Source organism: Cynocephalus volans, chromosome 9 (assembly GCF_027409185.1).
Source record: "Cynocephalus volans isolate mCynVol1 chromosome 9, mCynVol1.pri, whole genome shotgun sequence".
Taxonomy (NCBI): domain Eukaryota; kingdom Metazoa; phylum Chordata; class Mammalia; order Dermoptera; family Cynocephalidae; genus Cynocephalus; species Cynocephalus volans.
In genome coordinates this window covers 64059489-64083965 of record NC_084468.1, presented here as the reverse complement: position 1 = coordinate 64083965, position 24477 = coordinate 64059489, and the positions used below count along the sequence as shown (strand labels likewise).

The 24477-nt window shown below is 39.2% G+C and overlaps 1 protein-coding gene across 2 annotated transcripts in view; it reads left to right on the top strand.

The window, feature by feature from the left end:
* Positions 1-340: 340 nt before the first annotated feature.
* BTC (betacellulin) overlaps positions 341-24477 on the top strand; it is a 48295-nt gene continuing 24158 nt past the window's right edge. For both annotated transcript variants that reach the window (XM_063108282.1, XM_063108281.1), the window contains exon 1: positions 341-673. In XM_063108282.1, coding sequence (XP_062964352.1) covers positions 610-673 — 64 coding nt within the window. In that variant the 5' untranslated portion in view covers positions 341-609. The remainder of the gene's footprint in view (positions 674-24477) is intronic.

Genomic DNA, 24477 nt, shown 5'->3' with positions numbered 1-24477 from the left:
TCCGGTCTCTTCATGACAACAGCCATTGGCTGAAATAAGAGAAGTCAGAATTCCAGAGCAGTTTGGGTCTCTGATTCTCCCTCAGTGGGTTCCAAGAGGCCAGCGAGCGCTACGTGCAGGCCCGCCAGGCGCGCACCTGCCACCCCCTCCGGATGGATTCTCCCACAGCTCCCTCCCTACCTGTTTCCTCCCCCGGGGGCAGGAAAATGAACAGTCAGGTGCGACCCAGCAGGGGGAGTGGGTGAGCTGGCCCGAGGGCAGCCCGAATATGTCCTTGGGGGTGGGATGGGTGTGGGGCAATTTGGGTGGCAGCCGCGTGGAGGCTACCCCGACCAAGACCTGCGCCTCTGTGGTGGGGTGTGTGCAGAAGGAGCCGGGATAAATAGGAGGCTCCCTTCTCCCCGCGACACTCACGGAGCCGGCCGGCCGCCCGCCCTGGGTGTTTCCCTGCCCTGCAGCCAGGGTGCCAGCCTGCGGAGTAGTTTCGTTTCCTCCTGGCTCCGGGATTAGTTTCCAGGCACCCTCTCGGGCGCCCGGGGCCCGGGAAGGGGGCGAAGAAGGAGGAGGGAGACTCGTCGAGGGGCTGCCCGGCCCCGCAGAGCGGGGTTGATGGACCGGGCCGCCCCGGGCAGCGGCGCCAGCTCCCTGCCACTGCTGCTGGCCCTTGCCCTGGGTAAGTGGCCGTGCTGGGCACTGGAGACCAGGAGGAAAGTCTGGGGCTGGAGATGCAGGGAGGGCGAACCCCGAACCGCGCTGGCATCGGGACACGAGGGCGCTCTCGGGCTGGCAGACGCGGGTCGGAGAACTTGGACGACTGGGAGAGCGCAGGGTCAAGGATCGATCGGGCACCTGGGGCTGCACCTGTTGGAGACCGTCCCTGGGCGCGTGGGAAGGCCCGAGGGCGGAAGGGAACCCGCGGGCCCGCCGCTGGCGCCGCGCAGAGCCGAGGCCGGCCGGACGGGGGTGTCCTCGGGGCCCTGCGGCCCCGTCCCCACCAGCGAGTAGAAGGGGGAAGGGGAAGTCATCAAAGGCGCGAGCGTGGGAGCCTGGACCCAGGATACGCTGAGGGAGACAGGCAGAAGGAGGGGAGCTCCTTGACCTAAGATGCTGGCCAGGAGCAAGGTGGGGAGCAGTTTGCCTGGCGTGTGTGAGACAGACAGGACGGGAATGACCTCTGGGGAGACCGCTGGCCATGGCCAGGAGATGGATTGTTCTTCCTAGCGTGTGCTGGGGCAGTTGGGAGGAGCTGGGGAAGAAAAGTAGTCAACCTCTGAGACTTGAATCTCCTCTTTGTGACTGAGAAGCAAAGGAATGAGAGAAGACATTTTATTGAGGGCACTTTCGATGTATATAAATGCTTTACTTGGGATTGATTATTTCCCATTTTAAGGAAAATTGCGGGAAGGAAACTTTTTTTCACTTGGAAGGTTAAACCTGGGTTATTCGTTTAAGGACCACCTGACATGAGGGATGATTGGCCAGGGGGAGGACAGCAGGACGGCTGGAACCTTCTAGAGGCTCTCCTGGCCTCCTTGGGAGTCGCCCCCACAGAGGGAGAGCTGTAACTTCAGAGGCACCCTCCAGAGTGGTGAGGTGGCAAGTAGGCATTTAGGTGGGAAAATCCCACCACCTCAAGGACAGCCTCTGCATCACAGTCACTTGGGAAGGGGGATGGAAAACTGAGTGAGGGGATTGGAAAAACAAGACTGAGTGAAAGTGGGAAAAACACACACTGTCCTCTGCTCTCACTTGGCACAATTGTCAACCCAGAAGACCAACTTCTGTGACCAAATGTGTGGGGATTTTTCCCACTGGCAAGCAAACCAGCAGTTCTTCAGCGGACACCAGTGGGGTGTCCTCCAACTCAATTCCAATACTATCTACCTGGAGATAGCATCAGATTGCACAGGGTGAGGGCTCAGTCCCCAAGACTGTCCCTCACTTCGGATGCCATTTGCAAGTCCAGGCCTCTGGAACTTCTGACCAACCAGCTATAAATCAGGGTTCCCACAATGCCTTCCTTGCGTTTGGTTAGTTTGCTTGAGTGGCTCACAGAACTTGGTGAAACATATATTTACGTTTACTGGCTTATTATGAAGGATATTACAAAGGCTACAGGTGAAGAAACGTATAGGGTGAAGTATGGGAGAAGGGACGTGGAGTTTCCGTGCCCTCCCCCCGTGGACCACCCTCCAGGAACCTCCGTGTTTGGCTGTCTGGAAGCTCCTCAAACCTTGAGCTCTTGGGTTTTTGTGGAAGCTTCATTATGTAGGCATGACCTAAGCATGGACAACCATGTAGAAATATGACTGGACAAAAAGGGTATGATCTAACACTCATAGACTGGGTGGAGAAACCCAGCAAGGCCTGTTTGTTCAGGTTCTTCTTGGCCTCTCTGTGCAGCATTTCTTCCTCCCAGGCATGGGGCAGGGCCCCTCCTGCAGTGGGGGTCTATGACCCACAGTCAGCTAGGGTAGGGCAGAGAATTTCCTGCCCCAGGGAAAAAAAGGAGCAGGTGAAAGAAGGGCAGGAGAAGGCCAGAGAGTAGCATGAGCCAGGAACTGTGGACAAAAACCAATAAGCATCGTAATGTCATAAAACCAGTGATATTTTCTAGTCTTAGTTGGATGTAAAGACGTCTGGACATGGGACTTTAAAGTGGGAGGAGGACAGTCTCCACAGCTGAAGTGTCACCATGATGTCACTCTTATCTTTAAGCCTAAGAAGGAAGCACCACAAATGAAAAAGGATGGGGGTTTCTCTTATGGAAGAAAAAGAGGTGGAATCTAAATGAAAACTTTTATTTGGCTGCGTTTGTGCAGTAACAGAGGTGGCTAAAAATGTATTCTTTAGTTCAGTGGAGTTGGATCAGACTTAGGACCATGGTTAGAGAGAAGGGATTGATGTAACAAACGCTGCAGAGGAAGAAGTCAGTGACAATTTAGAGGTAGAGTGACGTGGAGTGTGAAAAAGAGCAATCAGCCTGAGATTCAGGCCTAGAAACTGCTAATCCCTTGCTTGGATGTAGCTGGCGTTCACTTCCTCCACCTTCTCTGGACTGTTCGACAGTCAAAGTATTCACGGAGGATCTGCCATAGTCAGCAAGATGTTAGAGTATGTAGGGACAGGGGTGGGAGGAAGGCTCAAGAGATTCCTAAAAGAACTTATGTTAAATTTAGGAATGCAAGACTAACAATATGAAACAATTAGGGAAAAAGTCATGAAACCAGAGAAGGGAGAGCTCAACAGCAAAGGGTGGGGTAGAGGGGAAAGGCTGCACAGACAGCCTGAGTGGGGGCCTCCAAGCTTGGGTAAGATTCTAAATAGAGAAAGGGGGAAGATAGACAAGGGAAAAAACACTTAATAAAGGGTTGGTAAGGGGAATGAGAATGCCTTACTCGAAAGACAGGCCATCAGCCTGCCACGAGAAAGCAGCATTTATGAGAGGTGGACGGATCATGAAGAACCAAAACAGCCAGTTTAAAGTTTGGCCATGAATCAATAAGCAGTTAAATACACACCATCACAGGGCTTGAATAAGAGAGTGATATGATGCAAATAATGAATTAAAGGTGATAAATCTGGCAGTGGGGTGCAGTGTGGGAGGAGGGGAAGGGGACTGTGGGCCAGAGGACCTGATTGTCACCTAGGTGTAATCCAGGGCATGAGATAATTAGGGCCTAAATTAGGGTGCTGTGCCAGCAGCAGTGTCATGGTAGAAATGATTACTTGAGGCTGATAGACATTCTTCTCCTTTTACACAATGCTTTATTTTTTTCTTAAAACTTGTCAAAAGGTAGAAAGGAAAAAGCAAAACAAAACTCTAATCCAGTGCTATTGTATAGTCAGGGTAACCTAAATGTACAACCACCCTGTTGAATGATTGGCTTAAGAAATTGAATTCAGTCTCTCGACCCCCTCAAAGCTCTACTTCTTGCAGAATGCCAAAAGGTAATTTGTTGGCATCACTGTTTCCATTAATTGGTTCTTTTTCTATCATAATCACTTAACTTTTAAGTCCCATTCCTAATGTAAGTCACATGTTATTTTAGTTACTTTTTGAAAAGAATGTGAGCAACGTGATGTATGATGCCCTAGTGTGTGTGTGCCTGTGTGTGTGACCATGAATAGCACACTGAGAGTTGGCATTAAGCAGACATGAGACCTGGTTCCAGCTCTGCCATTCCATGACTCCAGGATGTCTTTAAGTCACAACTTTCTGTGCAATGCTTTTCTCATTTATAAAGGGAGGGGGTTTCGTTAGACTATGATGTACTTTGCACTGTTACATTTTTTTTTTTCAAAAAATAAACAAAATAACATTTGACTTAAACTAGGAATAGCTTATGTAGGTGCTCCTTAAATACATCTAGCATTTCGTAGGTGGATCTACACAGGGTAGTTTTTATTCTGACATATGTAAATTATGTACTACTCCCTTTAGGAAATTTTATGGAGGAGTGGGGTTGAAGACAGAAAAAGGAGGTATACCATAGGAAAATTAAATTTATCTAATACATATAAATTTAACATAAATATAAATTATATATATGTTAATATTCTTTATACACATTGGTTTTATTTTACTAAAACTATTTAAAGGCATTTTCATAGAATCAGTAAAAATCTTGGATCATTTAATCCTATTTTTCCAAAAATGGGATTTTCCAAAAAAGGCTTACATTTCTTAACTGTTTTATTTGTTAACAACTCCAGTTATTAATAGGGATTTAATTCTAGTGATTGACAGGGAACTACCAAAGAAGAGATACTTGAGTACTATCTTTTCAGTTTTGTTATTGTTTATGATAAATAATCTTATTAGAATTATGCCCATCTCTGAGTATTATGGGTGATGAGATAGAGCCTTAATTTGTATCTGGTTCTGATTCTTTAAATGACGAAGAAGCCGATCCATAACTTCTTCCTTGCGAGAAGGAGGGAACACCCTGTAGTGACTTCATTCTGAGCCACATTTGCATTTGCTTGCTTTCTAAAGGCATGTCATGAAAATCCCAGCCTGGTTCCAGTAACTCTCAACATCTTGTTAACCTCAGTGAGCGCAGTTTCGGACTTCCCAATGGTTTGTGTTCCAAAAGTTACTGTTTATAATGGATAATTTGAACTTACATCACAAAATGTTCCACTTAAAAATGATTTGTGAGTACATTCTCAGGTCAGCTTACAAAAATCTTTTGAATTTGCAATGTACTTAGAGGATAGAATAGCAATAATCCTATATTACGGTATATAAGTAAACATCAGGTTAGCAGAAAATGAGTTTGGTTTCATTATTATATCTTTATAGCAATGGGTTTCTCTTCATCTGGAAGGGCTTTGGAAAGTAGAAATGAGGTAATATTTCTAGTGAATCCTCCCATCTAAGTACTAAACAGGCCGGACCCTGCTTAGCTTCCAAGATCTGGCGCATTCAGGGTGGTACGACCACAGACTCTAGTGCATTCTTAATCTTTCATTCATTCAACAGATATTTACTGAGTGTCAGTTATCAGCAAAGGCACTATGTAATTGATGACCATACTTGAATATATCTGCACGACAGAAGACACCTTCCAGCTCAGGCTATTTATTCGTCAGATAGGGGATAAAAGGCAAGAGTCTTTAATGCGGGAGCACAGATTTTGACTTATGCTTCTAAGGTTTGCAATTCAGATATTGTATGATTTGGCAATTATTGAATACCGTCATTCGATTATACAAGTTAAAAATATTCGTAAATCACCTACTCTGTGACAGGTGCAAAATGTTTCAAATGAAGTAGTTCCCAGCATCCTTTTGAGATGAGCAACTTTCCTTATTTATATGGAGAGTTTAATGCACGACTAAATTATGCAGTTGCTACAGTTATATGATGATTTTATCATCATACAGTGAGTTGATTTCCTAGGTTTTTTATGCTGTTCTTACAGCTAAACTTACCCTAGTATAATAATAATAATCATTTGTTTCGTGTCTACCGTATGCTAGGTGCTATTGATCCTCACAGGCTTTCTCAACCTGGATTCCACAAGTTTTAAACCATAGAACCATTTTTAATAACTCTTTTCTTAATTGTCCCAAGGAGGTTACATAGCTAGTACTATGCATAGGAAAGAAGTTAAATCATTAGATACAATGAATGCTTTAGTATATTAAGATTTAATTCTCTCTAGGGAACTGGGGAGAGAAAGGCTGAATCTCCTTTAACCCTCACTAGCTCTCCAGGAAGTAGGTGCTATTATTAATGAACAAACTTTACAGATGCAGCAACTAACACTTTGAGAGATTAAGTGACTCCCTAAAATATACCATATTGCTGAGACTCAGATTCTTGTTTGTGTGATTCCAAATATTGCACTCTCAACCCCACCCTGTCCTGCCTTTATGCTTAATTTACTATTAATTAATCTTAAACTGTGACAGACCCCAGCTGATACCAGATCCAGAAAGAATCTGTAGGTCGGTTGGCCAGGAATGTCCTCAAGTCAAATTTAAGACAAAAGAAATCTGGTTAAAATGGGTATACTTTGTTCCTTAAAGACTGCTTATGACTGCTAGCCTTCCCAGACATGTTTGTATCTTAAAAAAAGGAATCTTGGTAGCTCAAATGAATCTTTAATTGCTAGAATTTAAAGACATAAGGAGAGGGTTTTTTTTTTTTTAGATGGTTGGAGAGAGATGGGGTATTTAATCTTAATTCACATCAATCGAGCAAATGACTACTTTGATTATCAGCAAGGTCAAGTGGCCATGAAATACTTTCATTCATTCTTTACATTTTTTTTCTTAGAATATGTAGTATATTATTTAGCTCACCTGTAGACTAGAGGCTTTAATTACAAAACAGGATGGAAAGAATAGCAGTGTTTATACTCAGCCTTCTTGTTTCAAAATGCTGAGCTAATTGTATAAAGGATGAGTTACTAATATAACATTCCCCTTTTTGCAAAATTGTTTTATTAATTTTTTTTTAGCTTTACTTACTGTTGAGGAGTTTTGTGAAGAGTGTCTGGCACATGGGAGGAGCTCAAAACATATTACTTCAGTGAATGAATGACTGCAAGTGGCTGTTGGTAAAAATGCCCAGCCATTAAAAAGACAGCAGATTTAGTAAAGAAAATATTTCTATTTCGTGTTGGGAAAACACTGGCCCACCATTCAGAGATGTTGTAGAAGGACATGTTCCTTCATCTAGTGTTACATGGGACCTGCTGCTGGCGGTGGTGGAGATACTTTTACAAAAGGACTTTTGTTTTGCAAATAGTAAGATCATTTCTTCTGTTTCTTATGTTATATATTGAGGATTCAGACTTTTACATGCTTTTGACATGTTTGGTTTGAGGGAAGAATTCATCAGTAAAAACAGAGGCTTTTCAAATGGGTGTTTAAGTCGGGGAGGGAAGGGTACTGTCCAATTGTTCATTAAAAAGTGCCCTTTGAGTTCTATGAGGTGTCGGGTGGTTTTCTCTCTTGTCTGATTAGAATTTTTTTTAACACACATATTTTTCATTATTGGTGAGTAATCAAGTTGTTATTTTCACAGGTTTCTGTTTAGTATTAAACAGAAAAAAAAAAATGTTTTGGTGGCTCCTGTAGAAGTAGAGATAGATTTGCTTTGGAAGCTGACTACAGTCTGACTTGTTAGTGCTGAGGAATTACTAACTTATTTAACACTGTATAGGAAGATTTCATAGCCATCAATTGTCTGGATTTCTTAATGGTTAGATTTAGGAGCTGCATGGTCCAGGCCTTTCCAGAGTAGGAGAGGACCACCTGACTCTACCTTCTAAGGTAGAAAGCCCAGTAGTGAGGCTGGGAAATTGTCATCAGAGTTGGATGAAGCACTTTTGGGAGACCCAGACTTGATTTGGTCGTGACCATCTTCCTATTGAAATGTCATTTGGGTTTCTGACACTTGACTGGTCTCATCTCTTATGGTGACTGACACAGGATGTTGCTATGTACTCAGATATCTGCTTGACCTTCTGTACGGAATCCCAACATAGTAACTTTTTACATTTTGGGGGACCTTCATAAACGAAAAAAAAAATTTTCATGCGTGTTATCTCATTTGATCTTCACAACAAAAACAATAGCAGAGCAGTTATGTAGTGTGAGTGGCAGGCACTGTTCTAAAAGCTTAGTAGCTCATTTCATGCATATAACTTTATCCACCTAACGCAGGAGCCAAATAGCATGATTATTCCCATTTATAGAGAAGGACCTGAAGCACAAAGGAATTAAATAACTCATTCAAGATTCTGGCTTTATGAATATGAACTATAAATGTGAGGTAAGGGTGCCTGGACTATGGTAGAAAATATTTGTTGCTGAATGAGGTAGATAGGAAGAGATAGGACACTAGGTAACCAACATTGGAACCCAGTTCTTCTGACTTACTTAAAAAGCATTTTTCATCCCATCTGTTTCCTACACCTTTGCTTTCTCTATCTATATATCTGCAATGTCCCTGGCCCTGGCTATGCCTCAGATTCATGGACTCCTGGATCTTCAGCCTGTCCAGGAAGCCCTGCCTACTCATAGCTCAGGCCCAGGCCATGAGGCTGATAATGCTCAGCTGGTATTGGTCAGACCAGGTGTTTTATTTCGGTCTGTGCCTAGCATCACTCTGGGCATCCTAGTCTGACCCTATATCCTTAAATAAACTTAAAACTGTGAGGTGACTCCTGTACCCTCCCTGGTCTGCTTACAGCTCTATGACCCTTAAGGGATGCTTTTCTGAGAAGATGGAGATGGGGCGACATTGCTTTATATTCTCTCTAGTTGGACCCACTTGCCTATTACTGAGAATGGGTTAAAAAAAAAAAAAAGCATATCCAAAGGCTGGGTAATGTGGTGGTCAAGGGTGTAGACTCTGAGCCAGACCATTGGGGCGTGACCTCCTTGGTGCTGTGACTTGCCAGCTTGGAAACTTTGGGCAGGTCTCTTAAACCTTCTTGGCCTGGGCCGGCCCTGTGGCTCACTCAGGAGAGTGCGGCGCTGGTAGCGCTGAGGCCCAGGGCTCGGATCCTATATAGGGATGGCCGGTGCACTCACTGGCTGAGCATGGTGTGGACCACACCGTGCTGAGGGTTGTGATCCCCTTACCAGTCAAAAAAAAAAAAAAAAACAAAGACCTTCTTAGTCTCAGTTTCCTTATCTATAAAAGCCAATAGTAATAGAACCAAGGCTACTATGTAGATTAAATGTGTTACTGTATAAAGCACTTAAAATGCGCCAGGAATAAAGTTCTGAATAAGCACAAGTTATTATAATAGATAATAGAAAAGCACAAAAGAAATCATTAATTGTGATCAATACCTTTTAAAATTTTTTGATATTTTGATTCTGGGTACTTCTTGAATATAGTCAGGGTCTGCTAATTAATGGAAAAATTTTCTCTTGCCTTATTTTTCAAATTCTTGTTCCCACTCATTATGAAATAGGCAATAGATAAAAATTCTCAAGAGTTTTATTTTTACTGGTTTTGTTTGAAAGGAACACATGCAAAAAATAAAGCTGCAAAAGTAAAATGCATATCCACTTTCCCCCCAAAAATGCCTCTGCAGATTCTTCCTCACCTGCCAATTTGATCCTAATTTTATTCAATGAAGAGCTTCACAACACTTGCTCACATTGATACCAGACACAGAAGTCAGCCTGCACTAGCAGAGTAAAATAAAATATTTAGAAGGTAATTTTAATATTTTAGCTAATCTCATCAAAATGGGGTTGTCTCATCTATTTGAATTATATTAATAATTGCCTTAACTAAAAAGAAATAAAACTGTCATTTTGGAAGAATGGATGATGATGGCATGTCAGAAGCAGTTTCTAAATATCAAAAAATGGAAAATAAATTATTTTTAGAAAAGTTTTTGAGGACAGATTTTTTTATCAGATTTTTAAGAGCAAGAGCCATGCATAAATATTGTCATTCCATAATAATTGCCTTGTAGCACTGAGAAAGTTACTTACCCTCCCTGTGCCTCATTCTCTCATCTGTAGAATGATGATAATAATAATAGTGACTGTCATCTAGGGACACAGGACTGTTTTGAGGATAAAGTGAGAATGCAGGAAAATATTTTAGCAGAATTATTGGCAAGTAAATGTTCTGTATAGTATTATATTTTCAATTTTGTGAATATGTAAATAAACTTTAAATTATTTTATAGGTATTGTCTAAAAAGGAGAAATAGAATCTCTGTGTTCATTAAGCCAATTGGAGTGTTAAAGTTTGCATTTCAATCAAAAGAAATTGCCATTATATTCACAACTGGAGGCAAGCAAAAAAAAAAAGAAGGCAGAAATCTGCCCACCATAACTCATAGCCATACTGTCAAAATGCTTTGGACATTTCCTTTAGAATGTAAGCTCTATGATGACAAAGGTTTTTGTGTGTCTGTTCACAGTTATATTCCAGCACTTCTATATAGTAGGTGCTCAATAAATATTTGTTGAGTGAATGAATCTGAGTCAGTGGTCAAGGAAGTCCTCTTAGACTAATAGCTTCTCAAAGTGTATCACAAAGATCTTGATGTAAACTTTGCAGTGCACACACACACACACACATCACACACAACACACATGCACGCACGCATCACACACAACACACAACACACACACACACACACACACACACACACACACACACACACACACACACACACACTTTCCTAGCTTCAGTAACCAAAAACTAAGAACACTTCACCTTCTCTCACAACTCTTTGCATTCCATGTTTAATGTCTTTGGATTTGTTAACAATGACATTTTTGTTAGACAGTTCCTTGCTGAGATGGTAGCTGAACCTGGTTTTGCCTAGTAAGTTGACCTGATAAAATGAGACTTGTTCATGAAATTTAGGTACTGACTACCACCATCAACAAAACATTAACTTATCCAAAAGCATGACTCTCTTGCCCATGCCATAGTCCTGGATGGGTAGACAGAAAGTACTATCGTTGTTTCTAAAACATGTGATAATGAGGAAGACAGATCTGAAAAACTTCTAATATTAGATTTTACTGTTTTAAAGTGGGTCTAAAACTGTGTTAAACATTAATAAGGGTAGTCTAAGTCTTTCTGAAAAGAGTTCATAATATATTGGATCAAAATATCATCACAAATGAAACATTGTATAATAGTACAATCTTTAATATAGTTTAAATTACATAGTATGGATTAGAAATGATCTCAGAGGAGAATCTATTATGGGCTGGAGTGACTGGGGAAAATTCACTAACGAAGTAGTGACTTGAGTTAATTCTTCTGTGATAGTGGCAGAGGGAAAAATGGTAGAAGCATTAGAAGGTGGACAAGTTTCCATTTTTTTTGTGTAGCAGAAATTGAGGAAACCCAATGCCTTGTGTGATATAGAGGAAAATACTGCCTGGATAAGTACATGGTTTCCAAAATGAGGACATTAGTCCGGATCCGGAATTCTTGATGGAGTGCTACCTCTGTAGGATTTGTAGAGGAGCTAGGGGATTTTGTAATTTAGATAAATTCATGCTTTTCATGACAAGTTAGGAATTTATCTTAAAATCTGTATGGTCTCCCGTTTATGGAATTTGTTCAACTGCTGTGAAAATATCCAGACTCCCTTTGACATTATTCCCCACAGCTCAGTGATGAGCCGGCCCCACCTCTTGCATGAGGACCAGATGAGTGGTCTGTTTCACGGTTCTGTTTGCCTGCTCCTTAGCCATGTACTGCTAGGCTTTCTAAGACTGAGGATGGCTTATTATCAGCAGGTAGCTCCAGGGCCATTTTAGAGTAGCAATAGCACCTGGAAAAGACACTAATCTTTTAGTGACAAAATTTAAATAATTAAAAATTTTAATGATCAAAATCTAATGACAAATTCGAGAGAATTCACTTATGATCACATAACACTGACAGAAAATCAAAAGGGGATGCACTTCATTCTTTTTCCCTACAACTCTACCTTATTCTATGGAAGCTCCATTCTGTGACATTAGGTCATCAGTTTGTCCCTAATGTATGTCAGAGGTCCTCCTTGAGAAGGGAATAATAATGGATAATAATAAAAATAATGGTAGCTATTTTGGTATTTTTGATAGGGGAGTAATACAGTGAATGTAGTGGTTTTAGATTGGTCTTAATGTGCAGGGTGCATCAGGTGAGGGCAGAGTAAGCAGGGGCCGGTAAAGAGGAAGCTTCTGGTACCTAGCCTGGAGATTCCAGACCAAGAGAAAGGAACAAATTTAGTATATATTTCAAGGCAAGAATTTATAGGATATAATGAAAGGTCATGTGTAGGTATGGAAGAGGAAAGAAGAAAGAAAGCTGTCTTCAGGACTGCTAATCTGAGAGAGAAAAAGAATTTATGGTACCATATTTAAAAGAGAACTGCTTTTGTTGAGGAGATGTGAACCTATTTTGAGACATTAAAATGTTCTATGAGTATTTGGAAATATGGAAGCTGGCTTCAAATTAAAGCAGTAGAACCCAAATCTGGTTGCACTTCCAAGAAATGTAAAAAATACAGATTATGACGCCTCTCCACAGATCCACCAAAATCTGGTTTGATATGACTGTAGAAATCTAAATTTTAAAAAGTTTTTCTAGGAGAAGAAACAATTTTTTTTTTTTACAGGTGCTGGGGGGAGTGGGAAATGGAGAGGTATTAGTCTAAGGGTTCAAAGTTTCAGTTATACAGGGTAAGTAGGTCCTAGAGATCTACTGTGCAGCATAGTGCCTGCAGTTAACAGTACTGTATTGTGTATCTAAAAATTTGCTAACAGGGTAGATCTTATGCTACGTGTTCTTAACACATATACACACACACAAAATAGAGAGTGAAAGAGGAAAAATGGTAACTTGCCAGTAGAGAAATCTGGCAAACCCTACCTTAAGCAAGTAATCAAGTTTAACATCACTAATAATGACATGTGGATGTCATGTATTTCCTCATATGGTATAATGAGAAAAACACTTCGCCACTGTAATATTCTTTCCAAAAATCTATAACTCTAGTTCAATTATGATGAAAACATCAGACAAACCCAAAGTTGAGGGTCATTCTACAAAATATCTGACTAGTAGTCCTCAAAACTGTCAATGAAGTCACGAAAAACAAGGATGCACTGAGAACCTGTGACAGACTGGAGGAGACTAAGGATCTTGACAAAGAAAAAAAGATGTTAGTGGAAAAACTGGTGAAATTAGAATAAAGTCTTAAGTTAATCAATGGTCATGTACCAGTGTTGTTTTCTTAGTATGGATGAATGTGCCAAGTAAAGTGAGATGATAACATTAGAGGAAGCTGAAAGTGAGTGAGGAGTGTAGGGAATGCTCTGTATCTTGCAACTTTTCTGTGATCATATAATTACTACAAAATAAAAAGTTTATTGCAAAAAAAAATTGTGTAGAAAATTCTAATTACTGGACAGTTTGGACAATTACCTGGTTAGAAAATAGGGCTGAAAATATAAATAAATCATTTAGTGGATTAGAATTTCAGGGTCTCACACAGTGCCTGGCACACAATAAATCCTCAGTAAATATTTGAGTCCATGGGTGTTTTGTGAAGCTGAATGACATTGTAGAAAAGAAGAGTGAGGGAAAACTATAGAGACAGAAAGTAGAATGGGGGTTATCAGCAACTGGGGGGAGAGGGGAGTGGGAAGTTATTGTTTAAAGGGTACATAGTTTCAGTTTTGCAAGTTGAAAAGAATTCTGGAGATAGATGGTGGTGATGGTTGCACAAGAATATGAATTTACTTAAAACTGCTAAACTGTATACTTAAAAATGGTTAAAATAATAAGTTTTGTTATATGTATTCTACCACATTAAAAAAAGTGGGGTGAGAGGCTTGAAGTAGAGTAAATCTGTTGACCCATATTTATGGTGTGAGAGTCAGAAAAAGCTGGCAGAGTTGAATGAAAAGGGAAGAATAAATCAGGAAGCCAAGAGTGGGGGTGGGTTTTAGATGGAAGGTTCGGGAAGGTCAGCTGTATCAAATACTGTGAACGTGGAGGAGGAAGGGGCTCAAGAAGAGGCCGCTGGTGAGTGACTTAGGAGGAAATCGATGGCGCTCTTGACAGACCAGGAGCTGGAGACTGGTGGTAACTGAAGGAGCCAAACACATACACAGGAGGACTGAGAGGAAAGAAGTTGGGGTGGTGACTGGAAAGAGAAAGTTTTAGCTTATGAGAATCAATTTAAAGTATTTGAAAAGTTGTTTCAACAAAGATTTCCTCTGCAATAGTTAGAGAGCATAACTTGAGTTAATGAAATAAAATTCCAGGAAGACAGCTCTCACCTTAATTTGGGAGGAATTTTTTCCCAAATGGAGCTTTGAAAAAGATGGAATCAGCTGCCTTGGAATGCTTGTGGTGTGGATGGAACTTACCAGGCGTTGTGTAGAGGTGATTTCTAGGTGAGACTGGAGGTGGGACAAATGACTGTCACGGTCTCTTACGTCTTTATGAATACAGGATGATGTTATTGCACTTTCAGAGTGTTTTGGGGTTAGAAAATAGAGTTTCAAACTAGGAAACCATCAATAGACTTCTCTGGGAAGAATAGAAGACACAGGGCACTTGGAGGCCAGGGAAGCCAACAGTGAACAATTTCAAAAAAGAAAATTCCTTGAATTTCCCCCCCAAAACTGGTTTTAGTGACTGTGCCTTCTCAAGGTCCTCATCTTAGAATATAGTACCAATCCCATGCCCCAGGCCAAGTTTTTATTTTACCATCTATATATATTTGCACACTTTATATTTTACCATCTATTAGGGTAGTAATTGTCAATTGGGGTCTTATTGTGATGGGGAAAAACAAAGAACTACTGAAATTGAGAAGATACGTTGACGAAAATTTCACATAGTTATGAAATAGTGAATATAATTTCACATAGTGAAATAGTATTGTTATGTCAGCAGACACATAACGTTGCTATCTTGTGATAGGAGACTTCTGTGAGAAAAATCTGTCCTCATGTTTAGATAAATGACAATTACCCTGTAATGGAGGGTAAAAAGAGTGATTGTAAATTTGGCTTAGATGTGAGACGGGACTACATGCAGAATAATAAGCTTCACCGTCCATGTGCCTTTGCAGAGCATAACAAAGGACATGCATCTTGTTCTTTCTCACTGATCTCTACCCAACAGCAGCCACTACTGTTAGATAGTTACCGAGTGGTTTTCAAGAATAGTCAGATTCTTAATTGCGAATCTGTCTTTCTGGAGGTGGTAAGTAGCATTGCAAAGCTTCAACTGGAAATATGTGGTGTGACTATTACTTAACGAGTCTTATTTTGATAGGTCACAGAAGAAAATCAATTGAATTATTTCGCAGCCACACCACACATATCAAGAAGGCCCTTGTTTCTAAATACTTGTTTGTGTAACTTTTTGCTCCTGCTGGACAGCTTTTCTCATCATCTCTCAAGTCCACTAAACTCATTTCTATGTCACTGCCTTTTGTCCTGTTCAGCCCCCAACTTCTGGGAAAATTTCCTTTATGATTTTTCCAGTGTGACGTATAATGATATACATAATAATAATATAATAATAAAATAGGCATATTTTTGGAATTCCAATAGAATTTATTTTCTACATACCTGGCACTTAAAATATACTGCATAATGCAGTATTTCTTTCTTTATATTTCTGGTCTCTGTAAATGGTTTTATAGATAAAGATAATAATGGATTAATGTTAATTTAGGTTGGCTTACTGTAACTCATTTAAAGGGCCTAAATTCTGGGGCTTTTTCGGGTTGAGTAAGCATCTACTCTGAAACCCTATGTTCTTTTCTTCACCGTTATTAAAATTCGATGACTGTTTCCTCATGCGTCAGAGACCGTGTTATCGCTAGATCCAGAGGCCAGCTCCACAATTCCTCCTCACTTTGCACTCGGATAATCCTCCTTGAAAGCAAATCTTCCTCTTTCCTTGATTCCTTTGCCTCCTGTCTTTGAACTATTATAGAAATCAGTGAGCCCAGAGCTTTTCATTTAAAGTGTTGCAATGTCTGACTCTCTGCTCTGCTCTTATTATAAAGGAATGGGAATCCAAAAGTCAAGTTTTGACAACTGATGATTTCTAAGAAGCTAGCTCTAGGTTATTATGGGGTTCCCATTCAATTTAGTTATTCTTGTCACTGATTTAATAATGGTAACGGTAAGAAAAAAAAGTTTGATTTACTGACAAAGACATTATTGTGGTGTTGACAGTTTTCAGATACATGAATTAGTTTATATATACAGATTGTTAAATTATTTTCCCCTCTGGGCTTTAAAAATATAAGATTGTGGAATAGTTTTATGAGTTAAAAAACAGTGTTTTCTATCATTCTTAGCCTTTCTTAAATGCCAAGATATTGTTTCCACCATTTGGAATAGAGTTTTACATTGGAGGAAGGAAGAGTTCATATTTTAGTTTCCTGATTTTGAATGAACATAAACTATATGTGAAGACCTGTATATTTTTTCTCTGCCCATGTCTATGCTTCCCCTACTGGCACTGAAAATCCAGAAGCCTGTTTTTCAGTTTTGTAGAATAGACAGTTCTCCAGGTGATGTGATTTGAAAGAACTTGGAAAATCCCTCTTTGTCCTGGAGCGTTGCTCCGCATGACATTTCTGGATGCCCAAATTCCTCACTGTGTTGGGACACAAATGTCATGGACCTCCTCAGAGCCTTTCAGCTGTCTCCTTTGCCTCTTGGTCAGTTCCCCATCCATACCAGGTTGCCCCACTTTGGGACTCAGACAAAACGCCATGTCCCAGGGTCTGAGCTTTGGACTCTTACTGACCAAGGGGCCAGAATTGAGAGAATTAGCACCCAGGGGGATGAATTTTGTCCAGTGGGAAATTGGTGATGAAAGTGATTCGGTCAGATACATTCCTCCTTCTTTCTTGCTTCTGTGGCCTACTTCAAGACACAGTTCCTTTTTGAGCCATTTATGTGGCCTGTATATGAGTGAACCTGCTGTCCGAGCAAATTTCTGTGTCGCTTTGTGGCTCACTTTGGAGCTGCAGCCAGTGCGATGGGGACACACTCTTTACTGCTTTCCTCTTTCTTTGCTTCATTTCCTTTTCCCCTCATTTCACGGCCCCAGGATTGTACTTTACAAATAAAGTGATAACCCCTTAATCTATGGCTCAGGCTCTGCTTTCTAGAAGACACAGGCCGAGACACTCTAATTTCTGGACTATTTCTTTTGAGCTAAGCAATTTCTCTCCTTGCAGGTCTGCTCTGAAAGTAAATACATTTAGAAAGGAAAACATGTTATGTTTGGAACAATGTTAATGTAGTATGATGAAAGTGGTTTATAGGAAGGCAAAAGACAGCAATAACAAAATGGTAGAAAAGGAGTTAACAAAAAAGAAGGAAGAGAACACTAATGTCAAATGTCATGATTTCACAGTTTTCGTTTCAGCCAACCACAAGCTCAGCGTTAAACGTCATTTCCACCTCCTAATTTTTTTCAAACTCCACTTTAGATGTGGCCTCTTTTTGGACTCGGAAAATACTGCGTACAGAGTATGCACATTCAAGATTCTGTTTTTCTTCATAACAGTTAAGATGAAATGGGAAAATTCCTCAGATGCTTACAGTTTTTACTCCTCTTGTTGATATAAACTTTATTTTATTTTTTCAGAATTTAGAGATATGATTTATAATCGGCTTGGTTGTTAGATATCACTGTTTAAGAATTGACTTTATCAGCTATATTTGTATCATTGAATCACTTAACCAACCAACTGAATTAGTAATCCCAAATGATGTAAACAGTATGCTGAATCATTGACAGAACTGTACCGAGAATACAAAGAACTATACATGTAGACAATGCCATATTTCTGTTAATCGGCTGAGGCATATTAATTTCAAATTTCTTTTAAAAACACTTCAAGGAAAAAGCATGTGGAGAGACCAATATACAGTTTTGTCTCATTAAGTATATACACCTAAGCACACTGTCGAAATGTAGCATGTATGCATATATATTTACCTTTTTTAGTTTATATCACAAATGTATTTTGTACACAAGTCAAATCCCATCATTAATGCAGAAATTTGTCAATATCCATTTATGAGAGTAAGAATCTAGTTTTTCCTTTTTACAAGGTTAATTAGAATTCTTCTTTTACTTTGGTTTCTTATAGCTACTAGTTTTTGAGTGCCTACCCTGTGTAATGCATTACATGCGTTAAAAATTCATAATTTCTTTTTTCCCTTTCTTTAAGCATATAGAAAAATAATTTTGCAATTTATTTTTCTATGTTTTTTAATTCAAAGTATTTTAACATTTGCTTGTACGTATTTGTGGAGTACAGTGTGTTGTTTCAATACATGCAAATACTGCAAAATGATTCACTCAGGGTAGATAGCATAGTCTTGTACCTGTTAGTCCACTATTTCTACCCTCCACCCCAGCCCCGACCTCCCAGCCCAGCTTCTGGTAACCATTATTCTACTCTCTCGCATAGATAAATCTTACCACAGCCATTAAGTTTTGTATTATGGGCTCCAATTTACAGAAGAGGACCCTGAAGCTCAATGGTTGAGTAACTTAACCATAATCACAGATCTAGTGATTAAAAGGTAGAACCACGATTCAAATCCAGCTCCATTTGACTCCAAAGCTGCCTTTTCCCCAGTAATCTATATTGCCTCTCTTTAATATAAATAAAACTCCAGGGACTTGACTATAAAATATTCTTCCAATCTTCTTATTTTATAGGTTGATAAATTCTTCTTTGGTTTACATCTGGTTTTCTAACAGAACATGGAGTGTGGTTCAAATCTGAAGATAAAATTGATATGATATGGCAAGAAATCAATGGATTTACTATACACAAGTAGAAGTTTGCAGTGCATCTAAGAAAATGCCCTAAATCATCAGAATAGAGATGAACAGACATTTTGTGATAATGCTATATTTGTTTTTAAAATACAAAATGTACTTGGCTCTAAAAATGGAAATTCAGCTCGGAGATGAGGCAAATACAACGCACATGACTGTTTAAGTTGGTCACATGTGATCTTTTTAAATAGTTGACCCAGCTGGTGTACTACTTACCTCAGCATCAGCAGTGGCTTCGAGACAGCATGTCATGCTCCTTGTCAGCCTGCCTCTTTTTGAATGCATCTATTGTTTCCTCTGACTTCATTCCCCATGCTGACTGATGGGGACAGGACTTCTAATACAGTCTCTAATTTTAACTTAAGGATCTTAAAGTGCATAAAAGTAAATGGAGCTTTGACTCACTGAAGCAGAATTGGATTTCTTTTCCTTTTTTCTTTAATTTTATGAGTGGAGTTCATATTTAAAAACTAGCCCCAGAAACAGGGACTCAATTTTCAGTCACCAAATGCAGTTAACAACATTATTTTGTTTTATCTTGTTTTTATTGCTTTAATGCATCTGAGAAATTTTGCAGGTCATGCAAAGCGGCGAGGTATGGGTAATAGGTTGAGTGAGACAATCAGAAAACAAAAAGATTGTGAAATATTGAATGATAAGTGAAATCTAATACAATAACATTTAAAAAGGACAAGTGTAAACACCATTCACTTGGGAGAAAGAGAAAAATGAAATGAAACATTAGCAATGAAGAAGAAACAAAACCATCAATACATTGCTTCCCAGATGTATAAGAAATTTAAGAGCTTCATTTTATGATAAGCAGAATAAGACCCCAGGATTTAATGTGACAGTCCAGAAGTGCTGATATACTATGGGACTGAATTACTAGGAATATGGTGCCCATAGTCTGGGGGCTGAAAGTTCCACTCTATTCTGTTTTTGATGGATCAGACAGGATGACACTTTATTTCAACCTTGCATTTAGGGGAGGATGACAAGGCTTAGGAAGGATCTTCATAGTGTCCATGAAAGTATGGTTGAACGAACCAGGATGTTTAGCCTGAAGTAGAGAAATCCTTTCAGGAAGTCTTGATAGCTAGCTTCACGTATATGAGAATCTGAATGGGAAAGAGATTAGATTTATTTTAGGTGATTCTAAAGAGCAGAGGAAAATAACAGGAAGGCCAAACCCAGCTCAACATAAGGAAGCATTTGTAGAGCTTTAGAAATAGGTGCTTAACGTTTTTTGAATGAATGAATGACCTTGATTGAAAGAACGGATGAATGGTCTCCTTGAGATGGCATGCCTTGGAAGAGACTGAAGTCTCTGTGCTGAGATTTTAGTGCATTCTTGATGAACTCTCCCAGGGGATGATTTCCAAGGAGTTGAGAGTTGGTTGGTGGGAGAGTTTAATATCTCTAGGGTTCTTACTAATTTTGAAATTTAATATAATTTGTGACTCTTTTGAATGGAGATCTTATTATGTTTTCCACAGTGAAGTACCATACTTTCCTTCATTTTCTTTAAAATATAATTCATGCTTCCCCTGGTAAAGATAATGATTATTTTAATAATGTATATTCCTCTAAACATTCTAATATTATTTCATTTAATTTTCATGAACTCGATTATAGGATGGGCAAGGGACCGGTGATCCTAGATTTTCTTGAGAAAAAAGATTAGGATAGTTTGTTAATTAGCTCAAGGTCATATTATAAATTAATAATTGAGTCTGGTGATCTTTCCACAAGATAATGGTACTTCCCCTAAAATATTTTTTGAGAAGTTTAAATTTGAGCCTTTGAGGCTGCACTATTGATTCAGTTTGAAGGGATATATGCAAAATGAAAGCTATATTTTGGATAAAAAGTATGTAAAATATGTTGGAGAAGATTGCAGTGGTTCTCATCTGGGGTAATCCCCCTGCCCCAGGGGACAGTCGGCAATGTCTGGACATTTTTGGTTGTGACAACGCAGGAATTGGGGTTGTAGGGAAGGTGGATGTTATTGGCATCTACTACATAAAGGTCAAGGATGTTGCTAATCATTCTACAACATACAACTTCCCACAATACAGAATTATCCAGTCCCAAATGTCAATAGTATGAAGGATGAGGAACCCACTGGATGCTTCCTGTTTATTTTAAACCAGAACATAAATTTCCTTGAACAATAGAACAAACAATAAAATACCTTCAAGTTCTTATTTTCCAAAGACTTTCCATTCACTTAAAATAAGGTTCTATTTGCCAGAATGGATAACTTTGATGGCAAAAGATTATACATGGCAGACGAGGCCATGCCTCTTAGGCTAAACTTTCCTACTTCTCCTGCTTCTATTGGTAATTTATCTTTTGCTTCTCTCCTGTACCTTTGGTTTCTTCCTGTCAATTATCTCTCACATTTAAACAACAACAGCAACAACAAAATTCTCTCTTTTCTTTTTTCTGTACATATTGACTAACCTTCTCCTTCCCTTTTTCACTCCAAATCTTTGAAGAGTAATCTACAATTACTTGCAAACTTTTCAGGCCACTGAGATTTCTCTAGCAAGTTATTACTAGTGCTTTTTTGTTGTCAAATCCAGTGCACACATTTCCGTTCTTGTCTTTAATTCTCTGTCAATTTTTGTATTGTTGATCAATTTCTTCTCAAAAACTTCCTTTTCTTAACTCTGTGGCTGCTCTTCCTCAGTCCCTTGAGGGCTGTTCTGTTTCTGCCCCTTTTCATATTGGTATTCTTCAGGATTTTGTCCTTAATCAGCTTTTTCTTTTCACATTGCTCTTTCTGAGAGAGATTCATTCCATAGAATTAAAAATCAGTTTATTTCCATGTCTCCCAAATATAGAACCTGTAGCTTTGACTTTGCTCCAGAGTTCTGGATCTATATGTACATCTACTTTCTCCTAGATGAGCCACAGGCATCTCAAATGCAGTGTCCAGACCTGAATTTTTCTCTCCATGCCCAACCTGTTTGTCTTTCTGTATCCCTTATATCTTCGTGATGGATACCACAATCCAGACAGCTACTCAAACTGCAAACTCTGGGGTCATTCCAGACTCTTTTCCTCACTTCCCACCTATCCTATCAGTCACCAAGTCTTTTGTATTTTACCTTGTGAATATCTCTTGTGTTCATTTCTTCTCCATATCCAATGGTAGCATCTTGGCTTAGGTATGTCTGAATCACCCATATGGATGCTGAATTATGTATGAAACAGGAGTGTTCTTTTTTTTTTTTTATAGCAGACTTTAGTATTTAGCATAGTCGTCCCTGGTGTACTTGGATGATTGGTTTCAGAATCCCCCGTGGATACCAAAATCTGCAGATGTTCAAGTCCCTTATGTAATATGGGGCAGTATTTGCATATAAACTACTCACATCCTCCCATATACTTTAAATCATCTCTAGATTGCTTATAATGCCTAATACAATGTAAATGCTATGTGAATAGTTGTTGCACTGTATTTTTTAAAATTTGTATTATTATTATTATTATTATTATTATTTTTAAATTTTCAATCCATGGTTGGTTGAGCCACAGTTGATTGAATCCAGATACGGAGGGCTGAGTGTAGATGGTTTTGTGAACATTTCTCTGATTTCTGAGTCTCTTCTTATAGATCACAAACTCAAATGCCTGTTAGGGTCCAGGAAGTTAAAATCAGTAAGTGCAGCAAGCCTCATATTTCTTAGTTCCAGCCAGTTGTTTGGTGGAAAGCATCTCGGATCTGTGTTGCCAGACCCTCTGTTATTTCAATGGAAACAGAAAATTCAGGTTTAGTATGAACTGCCTTCATTCAATTATGAAAAACTGTGCAGGCCAAGAAAATGTTTCTTTGGTATAGATTTGGTTCATTGCCACCAGCTTATGACCTGAAGATTGTTGGGGCGGGCAGTAGGAGGAACAGTGCATGCTGCTCTGGGCCCTCCATTGTTTGGGTGCTGGTTTCGCTGAGGATGCCTCCTCCCCAGGGGCTCTGCCTCCACCTCTGAAGATAGTGGCCTCCTTTCACCAAGTGACACCAGCATGTGGAGTGAGGCTTAGCAGAAGGAGCCTGAGCCATAGGCCCGAGCCTGTTGGAATGTTTGGAGGCCTAGGCAGGTTTTCAGTGGATTCAGAATTCCCTCTGCGAGGTGGAAGTGGAGAATAATGGGTTAAATTATAAGTGATAGTGGGAGTACAACCATACTAAAAAATTGTATAGAATGTGCCAAGCCAAATTTAATTTTTACAGTAGCCCTGAGAAGGAGATATTGCCATCCTCAGTTTGCACTTATTGAATCTGTATGAGATTCAAAGATTTTTTTTTTTTTTGAGTTCCCACCATTAGAACAGATTAACTCTAGAATTAAGGCCTCCTGATTCTGCCCTACAGAGAAAGCACATGTATGGGATTTTAGAAATAAATTAAGCATGTTTTATTATTTTTCTCTAGAAATCGCTGCTTGTATTTTTGAATTTGAAAAATTGTTTGTTTGTTCATAGATTGATTCATTCATTTCCTCAACATTTGTTAAATATACATTACGTTTTGTATTTGGTACTGATAATGCAAAGCTGATTAATACACAATTCCCATGCTGGAGATGTCCTAAATGATCGATTGCTTCTGTTTGTTTTAAGTGTGAAGGGAGGGGCAGATGCTGGGAGAAGAGGTGTAAATAATCTGGAAATTTGGTGGCCAAATTCCAAAAAAAATGTCATTCCTTTTTTTTTTCTTGTTGCAACAAACAAAACATAGAAGAATTAGAAATTACAAACAAACAAAATAAGGAAAAAGTCTCCTCCTAACCAGTGTGAACAACTCTCTATTTAATACTTACCTATCTTTTTGACTATTTATATGGATATTTCTTTATACTTACCACACACATGCACAAACACATATCCACACACAGATCACACTGTATTACTGTTTTATAGTCTTCTTTCTTATTTAGGAATATGTTGAAATGTTCTATTAATATTTGTACATTTTTTTATGGCTAAATAGCATCTTATTGCATGAAGATAATTCAATGAACTTAATCAATCTACCATTGTTAGATATTTAGGTAATTTCTAATTTTTTCAGCTTATGCCATATAGAGAACTTTTTTAGCTAAATCTTTTTATGTATCCTGAATTATTTCCTTAGGAAAAATTATTAGCAATGTAATTACTGGATTTAAGGATTTGCACATTTTTGAGTGTTTTTGCTTTTATTTTCTGTGTACTGTTAAATTGTCTGCCAGAAAAGCAGTGCTAATTTACCCGTCACCCGTAGATTTAAATTTCTACTTCTCCTTACTGTTTCCAACTCTAGGTACCATCTCTTTCTTTAAAAAAATCTTTTCCAATTTGATAAGCAGAAGAGAATATCTCTTTTGAAAGGTGCTTTTTGAAGACTCTTTTGACCTTTGAACTTCCTAGTTACTATTGTTTTGTGGTAGAGTACTGTCGTTTAGTGTCATGGTTAATTGGTTGGCTGACTATCTGCCTTAGTAGTTTTGGAGCAACTTGAGGGTCGACTATGTCCTATTCACCTGTGTGTTTCTTGATGCCCATGAATGTTTGTTGAACTGAATTGAATTGGAGAACATGCCTAGTTTAGAAACTACTGGCCAGATGTATAAATT